Source organism: Pleurodeles waltl, chromosome 3_1 (assembly GCF_031143425.1).
Source record: "Pleurodeles waltl isolate 20211129_DDA chromosome 3_1, aPleWal1.hap1.20221129, whole genome shotgun sequence".
Classification (NCBI taxonomy): Eukaryota; Metazoa; Chordata; class Amphibia; order Caudata; family Salamandridae; genus Pleurodeles; species Pleurodeles waltl.
This window is the reverse complement of record NC_090440.1, coordinates 193444427-193460708: the sequence shown is the minus strand read 5'-3', so window position 1 is coordinate 193460708 and position 16282 is coordinate 193444427. Positions and strand designations below refer to the sequence as shown.

The following is a 16282-nucleotide window of genomic DNA, read 5'->3' as shown; positions in this document are numbered from 1 at the left end:
CTTTCCTGAGTTTATTTTAAGTACTTTAAAACCATCCTCTACCCCATTCCTTGCTTGGTGCTAACTTCTCCTCTATCTGAGGGAAGTAATCCATTCTGGAATTATGCTATAATGAGACTGCCCCGTCCTGTCTCTGCTGATGGTGAATCGAGTGATGTCCTGAGGACGAAGACTGACGCTGTTTGCTGATCTGTTGGATTGGTAACTATCTGATGCAAATTGTAATTGTCTGTTTGCCTTTTCTTTCTAGGTACCAACTGCTATTTTGATAGAGGCCTTAGTTTAGATGTTTTCCAAATTCGTGTTCACTAAATGTTTTGCATGAAGCCCAACATGCTAATGATAATTTGAGGTTAGTTAAGGCGTTCACTAATAATTTGTGCAAATAGACAAATAACTGAGTTCTTGCTTTGTTGATTCATGTACTAATGAGACTCTGCTAAGTTGATTCGTATAATGATATGCCTAGATGCTAAATGAAATTAGTAGATATATTGATTAAAATAGCGTTTTGATTACTGATTGGATTGTTTTGGTGTGGATTTACTGCTAATGAGACTAACAGACATGATATTAGAGTGTAACCAATAGGGAAATAAATATCTTAACTTTGACTAAACTGGTGTGGCTATTTGTGACTGAAGAATCAAAGGTGTGCTCAATTATTGATTTTATCAAATGATTATCGACTAGTGAGTGGTGCTATTGATTGTTTATTGATCTATTGATTGGTGATGTCAAGAAAATATTTCATAATGGGAAGTCTCCAAACGTGGTCCAAAGGTTTGTCGGCCTAAACGCGACTCCTGGTAAGTTTACTTATCTAGGCTCTAACGCGCTAACACATGTTAATGTTACCTATAAGGCACGGCATGTAGCATGTTGCTGATGCTATTTCCAGTGGACCAGAATCCATGGTCTTGCACCCTGGGCAGACGAGGTGAAAACAGTGGTGCCGGATCATCTTTGAGCGATCTGTGGGAACGTGCGAGACATTTACTACTAGGCACCCTGTCGAGGTCTACAAGACAGGTGTAGCAGCTGGCGTAGAAGGAATTGCTACAGTGTGGGGCACAGAGACGCAGTGCAGATGACGGTGGGTTGTTGCGACGGAACGATGTGGTGAATTTCATATTGAATTTGATTGACCAGGGGCTATCCGCAGTCACCGTAGCAAGTAAGCTGGCAGGGATTGCTTTCTTCTGCAAATTATTATGGGGTTACGAACCTACTGCTGGGAAGATGGGGCACAAGATGCTGGAGGGTTGGGCATGGGAACGGGGAAGTGGCATAAGAGTGAGGAGGTCCATCACACTGGCTATTCTAAAGGTCATATTAGCTCTCCTGAGTGTCTGCTGTAATGAGGGAGAGGACCAGCTATTTGCTGTCAAAATGGTATGGGCCTTTTTTTGGTGCTTTCAGGGATACAGAGGTGGTGGGTTCCAAAGCGCGGAAAGGACTTTGGTGGGAGGATGTGAGGGTGCTCTCCAAGGGTGCACAGGTATGGCTACTGCATTCCAAAACTGAACATTTGGGCAGAGAAACCTGGGTGTCAATGAGGGCATATCCTGACGCAACCACCTGTCCCCGAGAGAGGTGGTTGGCTTTAAGCCAGTGTGGGCAGGGGAAGGGGCAATTTTTCACCATGAGGATGGTGCGTTTTTTTTCAGCTGCACAGGTTTTGGGAGTTATGGGTATGGTGCTTGGTTGGCTGGGTTACAGGGTACTTGATTTTTGGTACTCACTCCTTTCACATTGGCATGACGACAGAAGCAGAAGTGAGGGGGTTGGTCGATGGCTGATAATAGGATGGTGGGGCGTTGACCCTCAGACTGCTACAAGCGCTACGTGTGTTTGTGTTGGGTGTTTGGCACACATCATGAACATGCATTTGTTTTCTCCTAGGATGCATTGCGGGTCCCGGGCGGAGCCATGTTGAGGTTTGGATCTGTGGCCCCTCCTATGCGAACTGGGCAGTGAGGACTGCAGACACCAGAAAAGGAGGCAGCCAGTTGGGATCTCCAGACATGCTGGTTCAGGTTAAATGGTTTGGTTTAGGCGGCATGCGATGGCGTGAACTGTTCCTAAAGTTAAACATTCTAAGTAGGGGTACTTCTTGCCAGGATTTGTTAATACTGCACCTAGGAGAAAGCAACCTTGTGAAGGTGAAAAGTTTGGCTCTAACAAAAACAGACAAGGAGGATTTGCTTGAACTTAAGGCAGCATGGTCGGGCACTACTGTGGTGGTTACAAAACTAATGCCAGGGAGATCCTGAAGGGGTGCTGTGAAGCCCGGGGAAATCGACAGAGCACGTAGGAAGGGAAACAGGGAGCTGCAAAAGTTTTGTAGGGCGAATAGTTTCTTTTTTCTGGAACATCCTCACATACGTTAGATATGGTTGAATTCTTCAGCAATGAGGGGTTACATATTTCGGTCTTTGGGGTTGAGCTATACCTGATACAAATACGAGGTATCATAGCTGAATTGTTACGCCTGCCAGTAGGTATGTAAGAAGGGGGGTGGGGAGGGTCGTGGAGGGACAGAAAAGCTCTGTTGGGTTTTTCTGGTGGCAGGCTTTTGTTAAGTGCAAGGAGTTCTGACAACAGTAAAAGTTCCATACTTAAATGCATAGTTGAGAATTTGGAGGGGTGGAGAGGGTAGTGGTTTTGGAACCAAAGATCACAAAGTCAAAGGTAAAGCTATGAGACAAGAATTCGGGGAGTTGTGCTATGAGTGGCAAGAGTGGTGTTTGGAAGTTTGATTGGGAAGGGCCCATTAGGGGAGGGGCGAGAGTTTTGGATAGTTATGCATAGCTGCCAAGGTTTCAGATTGCTATGTGTGACATTTTCATAATTTCAATGTAATTATAAGTGACATTTCAATGACTATGAGTGACACTTTTTTGCAATCAAAATCAAGCAATGAAGACGAGGGACCCAAATAAATATTGTAATATTTTGAGAAACCTATACCTCCCGTTGTATACCAGCACCACCTTGTGGCCGCTGGTTGTTATTATTATATATAGTGAGGTCGGGACAATGTTAAATGCAAGGCGTTAGAGCCAAGCATTTTATTTGATTTAGGAAGCCGCCTGTCCCATTAAAGCAGCTTTTTGCACACTACTTTGGAGTCCCTGGTTATTTTGGATGTGGCGTCCCACCCAAAGGAATTTTGAACTAATATGAACCACAGACTACTGCTATGGGAACCCTGCCACAATATTTTATTTTCACTGTGCTACGAAAAACAAAGACGCCTTCAAAAAGAACGCTTGGCTTGCTTTTACACAGGCAGTGCTATGGCTGGTGTATATTTTCAAACATTCAAGATTAATGGCGTTTACCTACGTACGGAGGAAAGCAACAGAAGGATCGATAGAAATCCACTTCCATTTACGTACAGACATAGACAATTTTTAAATGGCCGTCACGTTTGCCACATTTCTGCATCGATATTTGGCTTTGTCGTCCTTTTTTTGTTTCTCTATTGATTCAGTCTTTCCCGTAGATCAGCTGACTCGACGTCCGTGTTTAGCGTGTCGCTCTGTGGTCACGTGAGAGGTGTAAGGGTCTATGCTAAGAATGAGACTGGTGAATGAAGTTATCACGTGACAAGAAGAGGAGCTTTTCCATTCAGCTGACACGACTGGTGGCGGCTGCAAAGGATAATGGTGAGTCGTATAGGGTGCTGTCAACTGAGACAATAGACATAAATGCAGCAAACATGCTGCGTGCACTTTGTAAATGTGATCGTGCGTGCCTTGCGTGTTCATACGGTCCGTATCTGTCAACAGATCCAACACCGTGCATGTTTTGCGTACTCTGTGTTCTTATGTGGTTTTCGCTATTGCTTATGTATGTATGCTTTATACTTACGTGTGCTTACAGTGTTCACGCAACGATTACTGACATGAGGAACCAAGATTCATACAAAGTAACTGCAGAAATAATGGTGTCCTTGGTGGAAATTATGACGCGCCAGTTAGATTACACTGGATGCGTTTGAACTATGTGGGTCTTTAAACATCGGACTATATGTGATATTAAGAAAACAAATCTACAGAGTGAATCAATTCTGGTTAAAATCAGCAGATCCCAGCCCAGCAATCAGTTCCAAAACGTCACTGAGTTCTTTTAACAGTCCCATATATGTGGAGACACCTACATGGCAGAAGTGATCTTATTTTGCTCATACGTTTCTCATTGGTGAGTGATATTATGATAGGTGATTGATATACCAGGGTAATTAGCATATTGATTGCAGTGAGAAGCTCCTCAGTGTAAAAGGATTTTGATGAAGCCACATAAAGAGAAGTGACTCGGTTTGTTCATAAGCACAATTTGAGAATTTGAAATTTCTAAAGCTTCACCTTGCTGCCATGTGTAAAATAAGCACCTCCTCAGACATTGGCCACAGTAAAAAATTTTCTAGCATTCGCGCTAAGAATTTTTCAATTCTATTAAGGACACGGAGGCGAGGATTATGCTTCTCTTTCCATGCTTTATTTTAACAGCAGCCAATGAAAATCATGGAAAGTAAAAAACTACATGACCCAACATTAGTCATATCACATGATCAACCATAGAGGAGGAAGCCTATAAAGTGTTGCATCACACCCAGCCACTCCTCTTTCTTTGTTCAAAATTCGCAACAGAAAAGTCAAAGATTAAATGAAATCCTCCAACGAAAAATCCTGAGGACAGATGAACTGACATCCGACTTGACCGGAAGAAGAAACGAAATCGCAGCAATCCGCATTACTTCTCATCATTTCCTAGAAAAAACGAAAAGTCCAGGCCATAAAAACTGAATAATACAATAAATATTTATATAGCCATTATTCAAAAAAGGGAGGGAAACACTGAAGTACAGTCATTAACATACAAATCAAATAACATGAAATTTTACAATTATGTATACATATTTTACACAGTGCGGCAGGATAATCCTCGCCTCCGTGTCCTTAATAGAATTGAAAAATTCTTAGCGCAAATGCTAGATTTTTTTTTTATTCTATGTCAGGACCGGAGGCTCAGATTATGCTTGTTCAAAGCTGATTCACCACCACCGATGCTATATCCACAATAGGCTTATAATAAAACGTTTTAAAAGTTGAAGGCGAGGACCAATCCGCTGCCTTTAAAATGTCCTCTAAACGAGAACCCAAGCTTAAGGACTTCGATGCCATAGCTCCTCTGGCCGAATGAGCACCAAATTTAGAAACATCAATACCTGCTTCACTCAGCAACCAACGCATCCATCTAGCGAGAGTGGCTGAGGAAACAGGATGATATGGTTTAACCAAAGAAATTAGTAATTGACCTCCCATATCAGAACGAAACTCTTCTGTACTCACCTCGTAAGCTTTAAGACATTGTACCACACAAAGCTTAGGATTGTCTCCAAAACAGGGGTAAGATACAGACTTCAAATTGCATTTTGTTCTACGCGAAATGGAAAAAGACACTCCTTCAGGAGAAAATACTCTCCCAGCCAAATCCAGAGCCCTAACATCAGAAACTCTCTTACAAGATATCAAGCACAATAACATGGTGAGTTTAGCTGATAATTGTTTTCTAGACAAAAATCTATTAGCAGGCCAAGATTCTAAAAATCGAAGAACCACATTAACATCCCAAAGGGACGAATAACGGGGACGAGGGGGATTAGCTAACCTAATACCCCTCATTAGTTTGCATACAATAGGAGACTCCGATGGGCTTACCCTCCACCGGCACATGACCAGCTGAAATAGCGGATCTATAATTATTAATAGAACGGTAGGCTAACCCAGAAGCTGCTAGAGAGGAAAGAAAATTCAAGACCAGACAGTTGCCTGCTGAAGAAGGATCTGCACTCCTAGCACTCCATCGCTTCCACGCTGAAGCATATCGTTTGTGAGTACTGGAGGACCAGGCACCCGCAATGAAGTTGGAAGACTCCTTCAAAAGTCCTGGGAGGACCCATCTTTCCCTGAAAGACGCCATGCCATCAGGGATAACTTGCCTGACAGGATCAACGGATGCAACAGACCCCGAGGGTCCTGGAGAAGATTCTCTCGGAATGGAAGGAGGAGCGGAATAGCACAACTCAGCACCATAGCCACAGGAAACCACGCCTGCGACCTCCAAAGAGGTGTCACCAGAACTAGGTCCGCTTGTTGGCGTCTGATCTGGGCCAAGACCCTGGGAATCATCAGGAAGGGAGGAAAGGCATAACCCAGTTCCCGAGACCAGTCCTGAAGGAAAGCATCCATCCTCGATGCCTCTGGATCTGGTCTCCAACTGAAAAAACGTTTCATCTGACGATTGAGTCGAGATGCAAACAGATCTATCGAGAAGGGGCCCCACTTCGCATAAAGCATTTGGAAAACTCTTGGATGTAACCTCCAATCGCTGAAGTCCCTGAGGTGACGGGAGTTCCAATCGGCCACTAGGTTGCTGGACCCTGGAAGGTATTCTGCCACCACCGAAATCCTGTGTTGAAGGCAAAAATGCCAGAATTCCTTGGCAATCTCCGCCAGAATGCGGGAACGAGTTCCCCCCAACTTGTTGACATATCTCCCTGCTGAGATATTGTCCATGCGAAGCAAAATACAACAATTCGTCTTGACAGGGGAAAGTCTCTTGATCGCAAAGGAGCCTGCTAGAAGTTCCAGGCAATTTATGTGGAGATTCAACTCCGAGTTGGACCATCTGCCTCCCGTGGAAACTGGTCCGCACCGGGCTCCCCAGCCCCAACGACTGGCGTCGGACTCTATCACTACATCTGGGAGAGAGCTGAATATGGCTCTGCCGTTCCAGGCTTCCATATGCTCGAGCCACCAAAGCATCTCCGCTCTGGCTTCCTCTGACAGGGGAATCTGGTCTGCATACCGAAGCCCTTTCTGAAGGTGAGATATCTTCAAACGTTGAAGGGCTCGGTAGTGCAATGGACCCGGGAAGATCGCCTGAATCGAAGAAGAGAGCAGGCCCACCATGCGAGCAATCGCTCTCAAGGAAACAGTCTGTTTGGATAATAGACACCTCAATTCTCACTTGATTGAACGTATCTTCCCTGATGGAAGAATCAGAAGGGACTGCAGCGAGTCTATCTGGAAACCCAGAAAGTCTATACGATGAGAGGGAACCAGAACCGATTTTTGAGCATTTATTATAAAACCCAGATCTTGCAGTAGAGACACTGCCCATTCGAGATGATTTGACAAGAGATCTCGATCCTGGGCCATGATAAGAATGTCGTCTAGGTATACAATTAACCTGACCCCTCGAGAACGAAGGAATTCCACTACTGGACGCATAACCTTTGTGAAACACCAAGGGGCGGAGGAGAGACCAAAAGGGAGAACCTTGTACTCGTAAAAGTCCATCTCCCAACAAAACTGAAGAAACCTCCGATGGGGAGGAAAAATCGGAATTGTCAAGTAAGCGTCCTTTAGATCCAATCGGACTAACCAGTCTCCTTCTTGGAGAACATCCCTCAGTAAATGGATACCCTCCATTTTGAAATGGTGGTATCGTAAGAAACCGTTGAAGTCTTTTAAGTTGAGAACTAGGCGCGAGCCGCCCCCTTTCTTGTCTACCAGAAATACTGGACTGACAAAACCTGACGGATGATGGGGAACTCTGATAATTGGACCTTTTTTGAGAAGAGACCAAATTTCCGCGGAAATAAGACTGTGTTCTTGAAGGGAAAAAAGTCCCTGCCTGGGAAGGCATACCTGATAAGGGGATTCGTAAAATTCCAGCTTGAACCCCTGAACGGTCTCTAGGACCCAAGCATCCGAAGAAATCAGACGCCAATTCCCCAAAATGTTTTGAGTTCTGCCCCCCAAAATCACATTTGAATTCAAGACCAAGCTCACCTGTGGCTCCCGACTCCTGGGAGAAAGATTGTTGACCTTTGGCTCTCCCTCTGCGGAATCTGCCTCGGCCGTACCTAGGCCTTGATCGGTAGATGGTACCTGTGGAGGGATCGTATCCCTGATAACCTCCTCTTCCTTGTTGAAAGGAACCACGATGGGGGCCTTGCTGATTGAAGCGGCCGAAAGCACGCCCTCTGTAGCGTCCGGCCCCTCGAAAAAGTGGACGTAGCACTCTCCGGATGGATCCTTGTGCTTTGTCCAGACTGGCGTAGGTGGATACAAATTTAGATAGTTCCTTCATGAAAGGCGAACCAAAAAGTAAACCCTGTGCCACGGGTCCTGATTCTGAAACAGCAAGATCTGCTAGCTTGGGATCCAATTTCATCAAAACCGACCTGCGTCGTTCAGACGAAATGGCGCAATTAGCATTGCCCAAGAAGCATAGAGCATAGGTGGAGCCCAGCCTACCAAAATATCCGGGTTAATAGGATCACCCGATTCCTTGGCCTGAAAGGCTATTTCGAGGGTCTTGGTTAGTGGACCAGAAACGTCTGAGTTTATCTTGGCAGCCACGCCATGCGCGATCAATACCCTTCTTGGGGTCTTTAGCAGATTTTTTGAGAAAAGTTACTAAGGTAGGATCTAACTCCGGAGTCTCTGTAACTTTGGATGGAAAATCTGGTCTTGGACACTCTGATCTTAATCTCGAGCGAATATCTTTATCAAAGCCATGCCTGATATGGGCCTCGACATAATCCGCCACCTCAGGGGGCGGTAGCCAAAGTGAGGATCTGGGGTGAACAATGTCTTCTGGTTCGAAAGTTAACACCTTAGGTGATGGACTTTCTTCTTACGTTTACGAGGAGGCGCGTCCTCCTGTTCTGAGGAGGGCTCCGAGGAAGATGATGAGGTTGGAACCTCCTTACCCTTTTTATGCGAACCCGCATTGTAATCATGCTCTTTAGCCATATTCCTTATCAGGGATTGGAAATCTGCAGCATGAGGGTTGGAAAGTTGCTTTTCGGGTTGCGGAATAGCCGCAAATGAGGGATCCTCCAAGGTAGAAGCGCTGCCTGGCGCTGCCCAAACCTGTTGTTCTACTAGGCCCAAGAGGTGATGTTTGAAGGGCTGAATGGCCTGAACTAAGGCCTGATTAACTGAGTGATGCACATCTGCGTCAAACGCATAAACTAAGTCCTGGTCAAAAGAGCCAGCAGTATCATCCATGTAGTACAGTTCCTCGGCTGGGTCATCATAGCCAGCCATACTGAATTGCAGCAGATATAAGCTCCAGAGGAGCAGTATAAAATAAAATAGTAACAACAGGAAAAAAACAAATCAGGAGAGTAATCACAAAAAGTTTTTAAGATGTGGAGGGAGTTGTCCTGAAAGGGTTAAAACCCTTAAGCCAGGCCCAGCCTGAATCAAAATTGTTCCAACTCCAGTGTCCCAGCACTGGGGCGTAAAAGGAGCTGAGCCGGTGTAGGAATTTCTCAGAGGGACTTAAACGTGATGTAAGATGCTTAGGGGAAGAGAGGTAACACCTCTGAATAAGTTTCCCAACTCTGGGAAAACTTTCTGCGCAGAAGCGACGATTATTCTCGAGGCAGTGCCTCTTAAATGCCCCCTAGGTGACAAAAAGGGGGAAAAAAAACTGGGCCGCGCTCCGATCGAGCGTTACAGTCCGACCCGGGAGAAAAAACGAATAAATATGGCCAGCGCTCCGAGCGAGCGCAGGAATTAGGTAATAAACGCTCCGACCGAGCGTGAGGAAAAAGTAGAAGTGATGGCCCAACCGAAGCGCTCCGCTCGCAGCAGAGACGGAGGTTCGGTAAGCAGGAATGAAGCCGGCTTCACACGCGCGTCCAATACCCACGCGGTGGAGACGAAAACAGGGAGATAACGCGGGTCATAAAACGCACTGACGCTGAGCGCCGATCGTAAAACGAAGGAAAGGAAAGGGGAAGAAAAACCTCACCGGCTTGTCGATGGACTGCGCTGGAAGCGCGAGACCGCTCCCTGCTCCCACTCCACTAGACTTGTAAGCGTTCCAAGAGACGCTTAATGAGGGAGGGGAAAAGCCCGCTCCAACGTCATTTAAAAAACACAATACAGTTAAGCAAATAGATAAATCACACTTATCTGGCTGCGAAGCAGCAAAGAAAGAGGAGTGGCTGGGTGTGATGCAACACTTTATAGGCTTCCTCCTCTATGGTTGATCATGTGATATGACTAATGTTGGGTCATGTCGTTTTTTACTTTCCATGATTTTCATTGGCTGCTGTTAAAATAAAGCATGGAAAGAGAAGCATAATTTGAGCCTCCGGTCCTGACATAGAATTGCATAATTAGCTCAGGTCATTGGAGGTGGGATCTGTAAAACCGCACCGTTGGTGGCAAAGCGTATTTATTCAGTGTTATCTGTAGCTGAACACACACATTATCTGCACCTGTAACAGTGAAAGACTAACTAACGAATAAGAAATTCAATATCCAAAATGTTACTACTAACACAATACTGGATATTACTACATTTCATTCTAACATCCACACTCAGTTATGACCTCTACCCACTAATTAATATTACATCACCCACTTTTGAAACCCCTCATCCCATCTCAACCTGAAATAAACTTGATTAATAATTACATATTTTCATTATCCGTGAAGAGTGGCTGACAGATCTAGTTTAAAAAAAAAAAAAATATACAGTCTCAACAGGGACATCTGAAGTGATGAAACAATTTAGTTTTTAGTTCTGGGGTACTGGCGCTTTGGTGGCGACTCTCTCGCATTTGTATTAAAATAAGGGATGCGAGACATAAAGCTCCAGCCCCCAACATATTTTGTTCCTTTATAAAGATAGCATCCATAGCTGTTGATCCATTCATCCATTCATCCATTTTTTGAGAGATCATTTCAAACAATGGTACTACTATCCTGTTTTAAACAAGCAAGTGCACTTTTATAATGGCACAGGAGTCACTATTTTCTCCCAAAAGGACTTGATGCAGCACTTATTTCAGTTCATTTTATTGTTATTTTTACAATCAATTTATATTAGGTTATGAAAGGAATGCATTTTCATTCTTATCAGAGAATGGGCAAACCAGCAGGACAAAATTAGATCTCACATGAAAGTAATGCTGGCTCTAGACTTTACCGGCTTCACAGGACTCCGGGAGGGTGTGTTTTAATCAACGTATGCCTCTTCCTTTGTCCTGTCGAAGTTTTCTGGGTGTGTTACTTCTCTGCTTCTGCTTGAAGTTGGAGGCTGCTGCAGAGTCCCCCACATGATATTGTTTACCGCCGCGTTAAATTCTCAATTTAGTCACGTACAGAATTCCACCCTAGGCATTTACGTTTTCTTAACCCCTTTCTCCTCCATTGCTGATTTAAAAAAAAAAAATATATCCGTGCCGAATTAAGGAGCAGCTTTCTGTTACTCCATGCTTTTGAACAGGATTTTTCTCTGTGGATGCTTCATCGGTCAAGAGGGCCATGATTATCACATCTCTGCTTTCTTTCCTTGGCTTCACTCCCAGATCTAATGCATGCAATACTTTTTAAATTGATCCTGTTCAGTCCTACAGAAAAAACAATCATCCCGATTCTAAAGGTTCTTGTTTGGTTTTCTGGTCTCTGAGTATACACTACTAGTTGCTTGCCCTCCCTCGCCAAGGTTTGATTAGCACCTACTCGAAGGTCAGAAGTTTACATGCACGTAGGGGTGTCTTAGCCTGGCACACCTACTATTGCTATCCAAGAGAGAATGGCTTTAATAGTTTGCACAGTGCACCATGTAAATCGTTATGGTTACGATATGTACTGAATGTAATGACCTTTAAGGCAGAAGCAGTTGACTTAGTCAGCTGAGTATGCCTTCCAAGTTCTGATGCAAAATAAATAAATGAGTCTTCAAAGCTAGGATCTCTAACCCTTCCAGATTCTCTGCTCTCAAATGAATAAACACAATTTCACCCGGCACCTTTCAAGCATTCACTATGCAGGTTTACACCCTGACTAATCACATGAGATTCTGGAACAGCTGAAACTCCAGGAACCTTTCTCATGGATTTCCCACATGCCAGCAAGAGGTTTCTTTAAGGTGCCTCCCTGCTCTCTGTGTGATCAACTACAAAACTGAAACCTTTCCAACAGTTTGAGTCTTCCCCTCCTGAACACTGCCAATGGATAGAGTTGTGCTACAATGACGAGAGATGTGTCACAGACCCTATTCTAGGTTCAGGAAACTGCTGCTACGCTGCTTATTGATCAGGTCAGCGACGGTACGAAATGGGGTTACTGGTTGAGGGGAAGTGAAACCCTGCTCAAGCAGCAACCACAATTCTCATTTCTTTCATTTTTCAGTGTGAAGTCCCAAACAATCTGTGCTCAACCCTCTGGCAGCTTGGCACAGAGCAATCAGCCTTAACATAAAGGCAAGGTGCAAAGTATTTATGCAACAGTTTAAACAGTAAAAAAGTGAAAACGCCACACAAGAAACATTCCAAACGTTTTAATAAATAAGTCAATCAAAAATAACAAAACTCAAGTCTGTAGAACCAGAGATATGCAATTTAAAAGATGTAAATGAAAAGAGCACCAAAAAGCACAAAATGCCAACTGTGGTGATCTGGTCTGCTGGACCGGGACAAAGTCACAAATTGAGGACAATCGTGATGGAGCACGGGCTGACTACAGGGACCCAGTTAGGCTCACTGAACAAGAGTACCTTAAATTCTGTCTGGGAAGAGAGATCCAGAGTCCTGTAATGAGGATACATCTTGAAGCAGAGGCGATGCAAGGTACGGGCAAGGAGATACATTGTGCAGCAGTGGTTCTAGGGAGCTGCAAAGTGCAATGCGATGTCCTTGAGTGGAGATGTGTTAAGTAGCAGCAGTTCTGATGGTCTGCGTTGGGCGAGGGGATGCCCTTGTGTGGAAATGTGTCAGCTGCAATGCAAAGTCCTCACATCAGGGAAGCCTGCACAGCAGATTCAATTAATTGGTTCAAGAGGCAATGTTTTTAGCAGCAGAAGCGATGTGCTGCACCATAGAGGAGATGTGTTGTTTCTGCTGGATTCTAGATGGGCTGGCAGGGCATCTTCAAGTCCACTTCCAAGACTTAAGAAATAGGATGGCACACGTAGGAGAGCATGGTTCACAGATGCTAGAGCCCAGGTGCTGGGTTCAAGATTCTTAGGGTTAGGTGCTGGGTTGAAGCCTGTTATGTCTTTGGTGCTTCTGATCAGGAGGCCAGCTAAATAGCCCTTGGCATCACCGTGGAGTCCTGGGATCAGAGGTGCAGATCCAGTCCTTCTCATCCAGGCAAGAGAACAGCAGTCTTTCAGAGCAGCAGTTTAGCAGAGTGGCAGTACTTTCAGCAGCTCAACAGTTCTTCTTCCTGACAGAGTCCACAGGTCCAGAAGTGTATTGAAGAGTTGGGTCTAAGGGTTAAATATTTATACCTCATGCCCACTTTTAAGTAAAGGAAACTTCTAGAGGTTTCCACGCCGTGAAGTGTCAGGCAACCCCTTCCTCCCTGTCCTGGCACCAGCTTGTCTGGGGTCACGAAATACCAGTGTGTAACTCTTTGGAAGTTTGCTCAGGTAGAACCTTTGAGATTTATAAATATGTGGTAGACGACAGCTCCTTCCCCTCACTACTCAGAGTGGCCCATCCTGCCAACACCTAGTTTTCCTTTGTCCCATTGTCTGGGAGCAATACAAAGACCAAATGCCAGCTACACCTAGTCATGTGACCCAGGATCAGGCTGCAGGCACCAAATGGTTAGGACAAGAAAATACCAACTTTCTAGAAGTGGCATTTTCAGAATTGTGATAAAAATCTGAGTTCACCATTTAAGAAATCTTTTTAAAACACTCTTTAAACAACAAACTCAACTTGTCTGCCTGCTCCTAATTGGAAGTTACAACTTAATAAATTTAAAGGTAATTCCAATTTGTCCCATGGGAGATACAGGCCATGCAGTAGTGAAAATCGAATTAAAAGGTTTTTCACTACCAGGACATGTAAAACTTATAAGTACCTTTCCAACCTTTTAAAAGCACTGCACCCTGCCCTGTTGGCTAGTAAGGGCCTACTCTAGGGGTGACTTACATGTTTTAAAAACATAAGCCTTAGGTTTGGCAAAAGGTTTATTTTGTCTGGTTGAAAATGAATTTAAAACTGCACTCTCAGGCTGCCATGGCAGGCCTGAGACATGTTTAAAGGGGTACTTAAGTGGGTGGCACAATCAGTGCTGCAGGCGCACTGGTATCATTTACTTTAGAGGCCATGGACACATTTAGTACCACTTTATTAGGGACATACAGGTATATTAAATTTGCCAATTGGTTGTAAGCCAATTCTGTCATGTTTGAAGGAGAGAGCACAAGAACGTTAGCACTTGTTAGCAGTGGTAAAGTGTGCAGAGTTCTTAAAGTCAACAAAAAAACGGTTCCGAAAATAGGAAAGGGAGAAGACAAAAGGTTTGGGGTTGACCCTGCAGAGAGGGCAAAGTCCAAAAGTGGCACACCCTCAAACAATACCAAGGGATCCACAAAGACAAATTCCAGTATATTCTAGGGTCGAAGTAATTTTCATGCCACCAGCCATCACAGACCCACAGATGTCTAAAAGCCATCAGATTCTCCACCAACAATGCTATTCACTTTCTGTGAAACTGGTAGGCATTCTCTTGGCCAGGCCTGGATCATTTAATCGAGTATTCATGTGTAATTTTCCTCTTTCAAAGTCACTTATACGTGAAAGCCTGTGAGGGTAAAGAGTTTGTGCTGATGTATTCATTTTTGATGGTTTCGATTTAAACATCCCAGATTTGTTTCAGGGATCCCCATCTTAACTTAGCTGTAGGATAATGCCCACAATGAGCAATATCTGTGGTGTAAGAAGGTTTATCATGGTAGTTCCTGGTGACCCCTTCAAAGTACTCAAAGTGATATCACGTATGGTGTACTTGATGCTATGTAAAAATGTCTAGGAAAGGGCAGAGTTCTTCATCACAGTGGTTTGATTAAAAACAGAGGTGAGTTCCTTTTTACAAATAGTGGAAAGTGGGTTTGTGCTTTAAGATGATACTGCAAGGAGCTTGTATGGTGAAGCTATTTGAGGGTCTCTCTCCTTCTGTCCCTTTGACTCGCATGCTTGCACTCTCTCACACACATACATTCATTCACACAACTTACATCCAGCCCACCTACCCACCTAACTCCACCTTCACTAGGTTAGCAATCTTCACCTGCACCTTCACTTCTAGCAATAATGCACTTGGCAGGAAACATGCAAAATTCTTAGTTCTGTTCTTGCTTTTATGTGAACGTATATAGTGCAGCTTACCTTCCAAGTAACAGTATTCATATTAGCCACATGTTTAAGAATGCCTATACGTAAGGAATAACACATGCATTTGTAAAAAATTTTTATAAAGAACAAAGTAATGAATAATTATATGCCTGAAATGCAATAATAAAAAGCAAATGAATATTTATTAAGATATTTACTACAAGAAGCTATGTACTCTTGTGTCAGAGATGCCTGTGGAAAATTAGATTTGTGATTATAATGCTTTCAGTAGTCTGAAAGCAGCCTCCAGCTTTAGCATTATTGCAAATATAAATATGAAAAGATCACTTCAGTGTCATTTCCACTTACTATAAATCTTATCAAATGTGAGTGAATAGCAGACTAAGAAATGACTCCAATTTCTACTATTGTAAAACAAACGGAAAGTTACTTTGGTTACTGTGCAGTTTTCACTGTCAAATTGGGGTGCTTCTGTTTTTAGATTGAACCTACCAGACGGTGCAAAAACTGTCTGGTTGCAAAAGACCTATTGTGGGCTTACCAAGAACTTGTAGTGAGTTTATAGCCTGCCCATTGCTTATATTGGTTGACTTTGTCACTCTCATTTCCTTCCTTTTATATTCAACAGCTTCCCTTGACAATCTTGTGTTTGTCCCTTCGCTGGAGTGCTTATTTTGAAGAGATAACCTGAGACAAATGTCTGGTTGCACCAGTATAAGGGTGTGAATAAGGAGTGTCCTTGAACAGGCTTTGAATTGCAACAGTAGGCACAAGCGTCCCCCGCCATGCATTTGTTCTGGTTTTGTCTTCAAAAATAAAACATAGGCTTGAAAACAGTCTTGTTTTTCTGAAAACAAAGCTACAGATGCTATGGTTTGTTTTCTTATTAATCATATTGAAAAATAGTGCAACCTACACTGAGCTTTAAAGTCCGTAAATTTAAAATTATCTCTTGTACCTAATGTACCTTTGGCTAGTCAGTGCCGCCCTTAAATCCATAACCAGTAAGTAAACCTGCATCCCCGTTAACTGCCCAGAATTATAGAACACCTTCTCGGAGGCATTCAGCAGGTAGGAAAGCAATTG

The 16282-nt window shown here is 43.8% G+C and overlaps 1 protein-coding gene across 1 annotated transcript in view; it reads left to right on the top strand.

Moving 5' to 3' along the window:
- Positions 1 to 3540: 3540 nt before the first annotated feature.
- Positions 3541 to 16282, top strand: part of COMMD4 (COMM domain containing 4) — a 29456-nt gene continuing 16714 nt past the window's right edge. Inside the window, exon 1 of the mRNA XM_069222162.1 lies at positions 3541 to 3674. Within this exon, the coding sequence (XP_069078263.1) occupies positions 3672 to 3674 (3 nt within the window). The 5' untranslated portion in view covers positions 3541 to 3671. The remainder of the gene's footprint in view (positions 3675 to 16282) is intronic.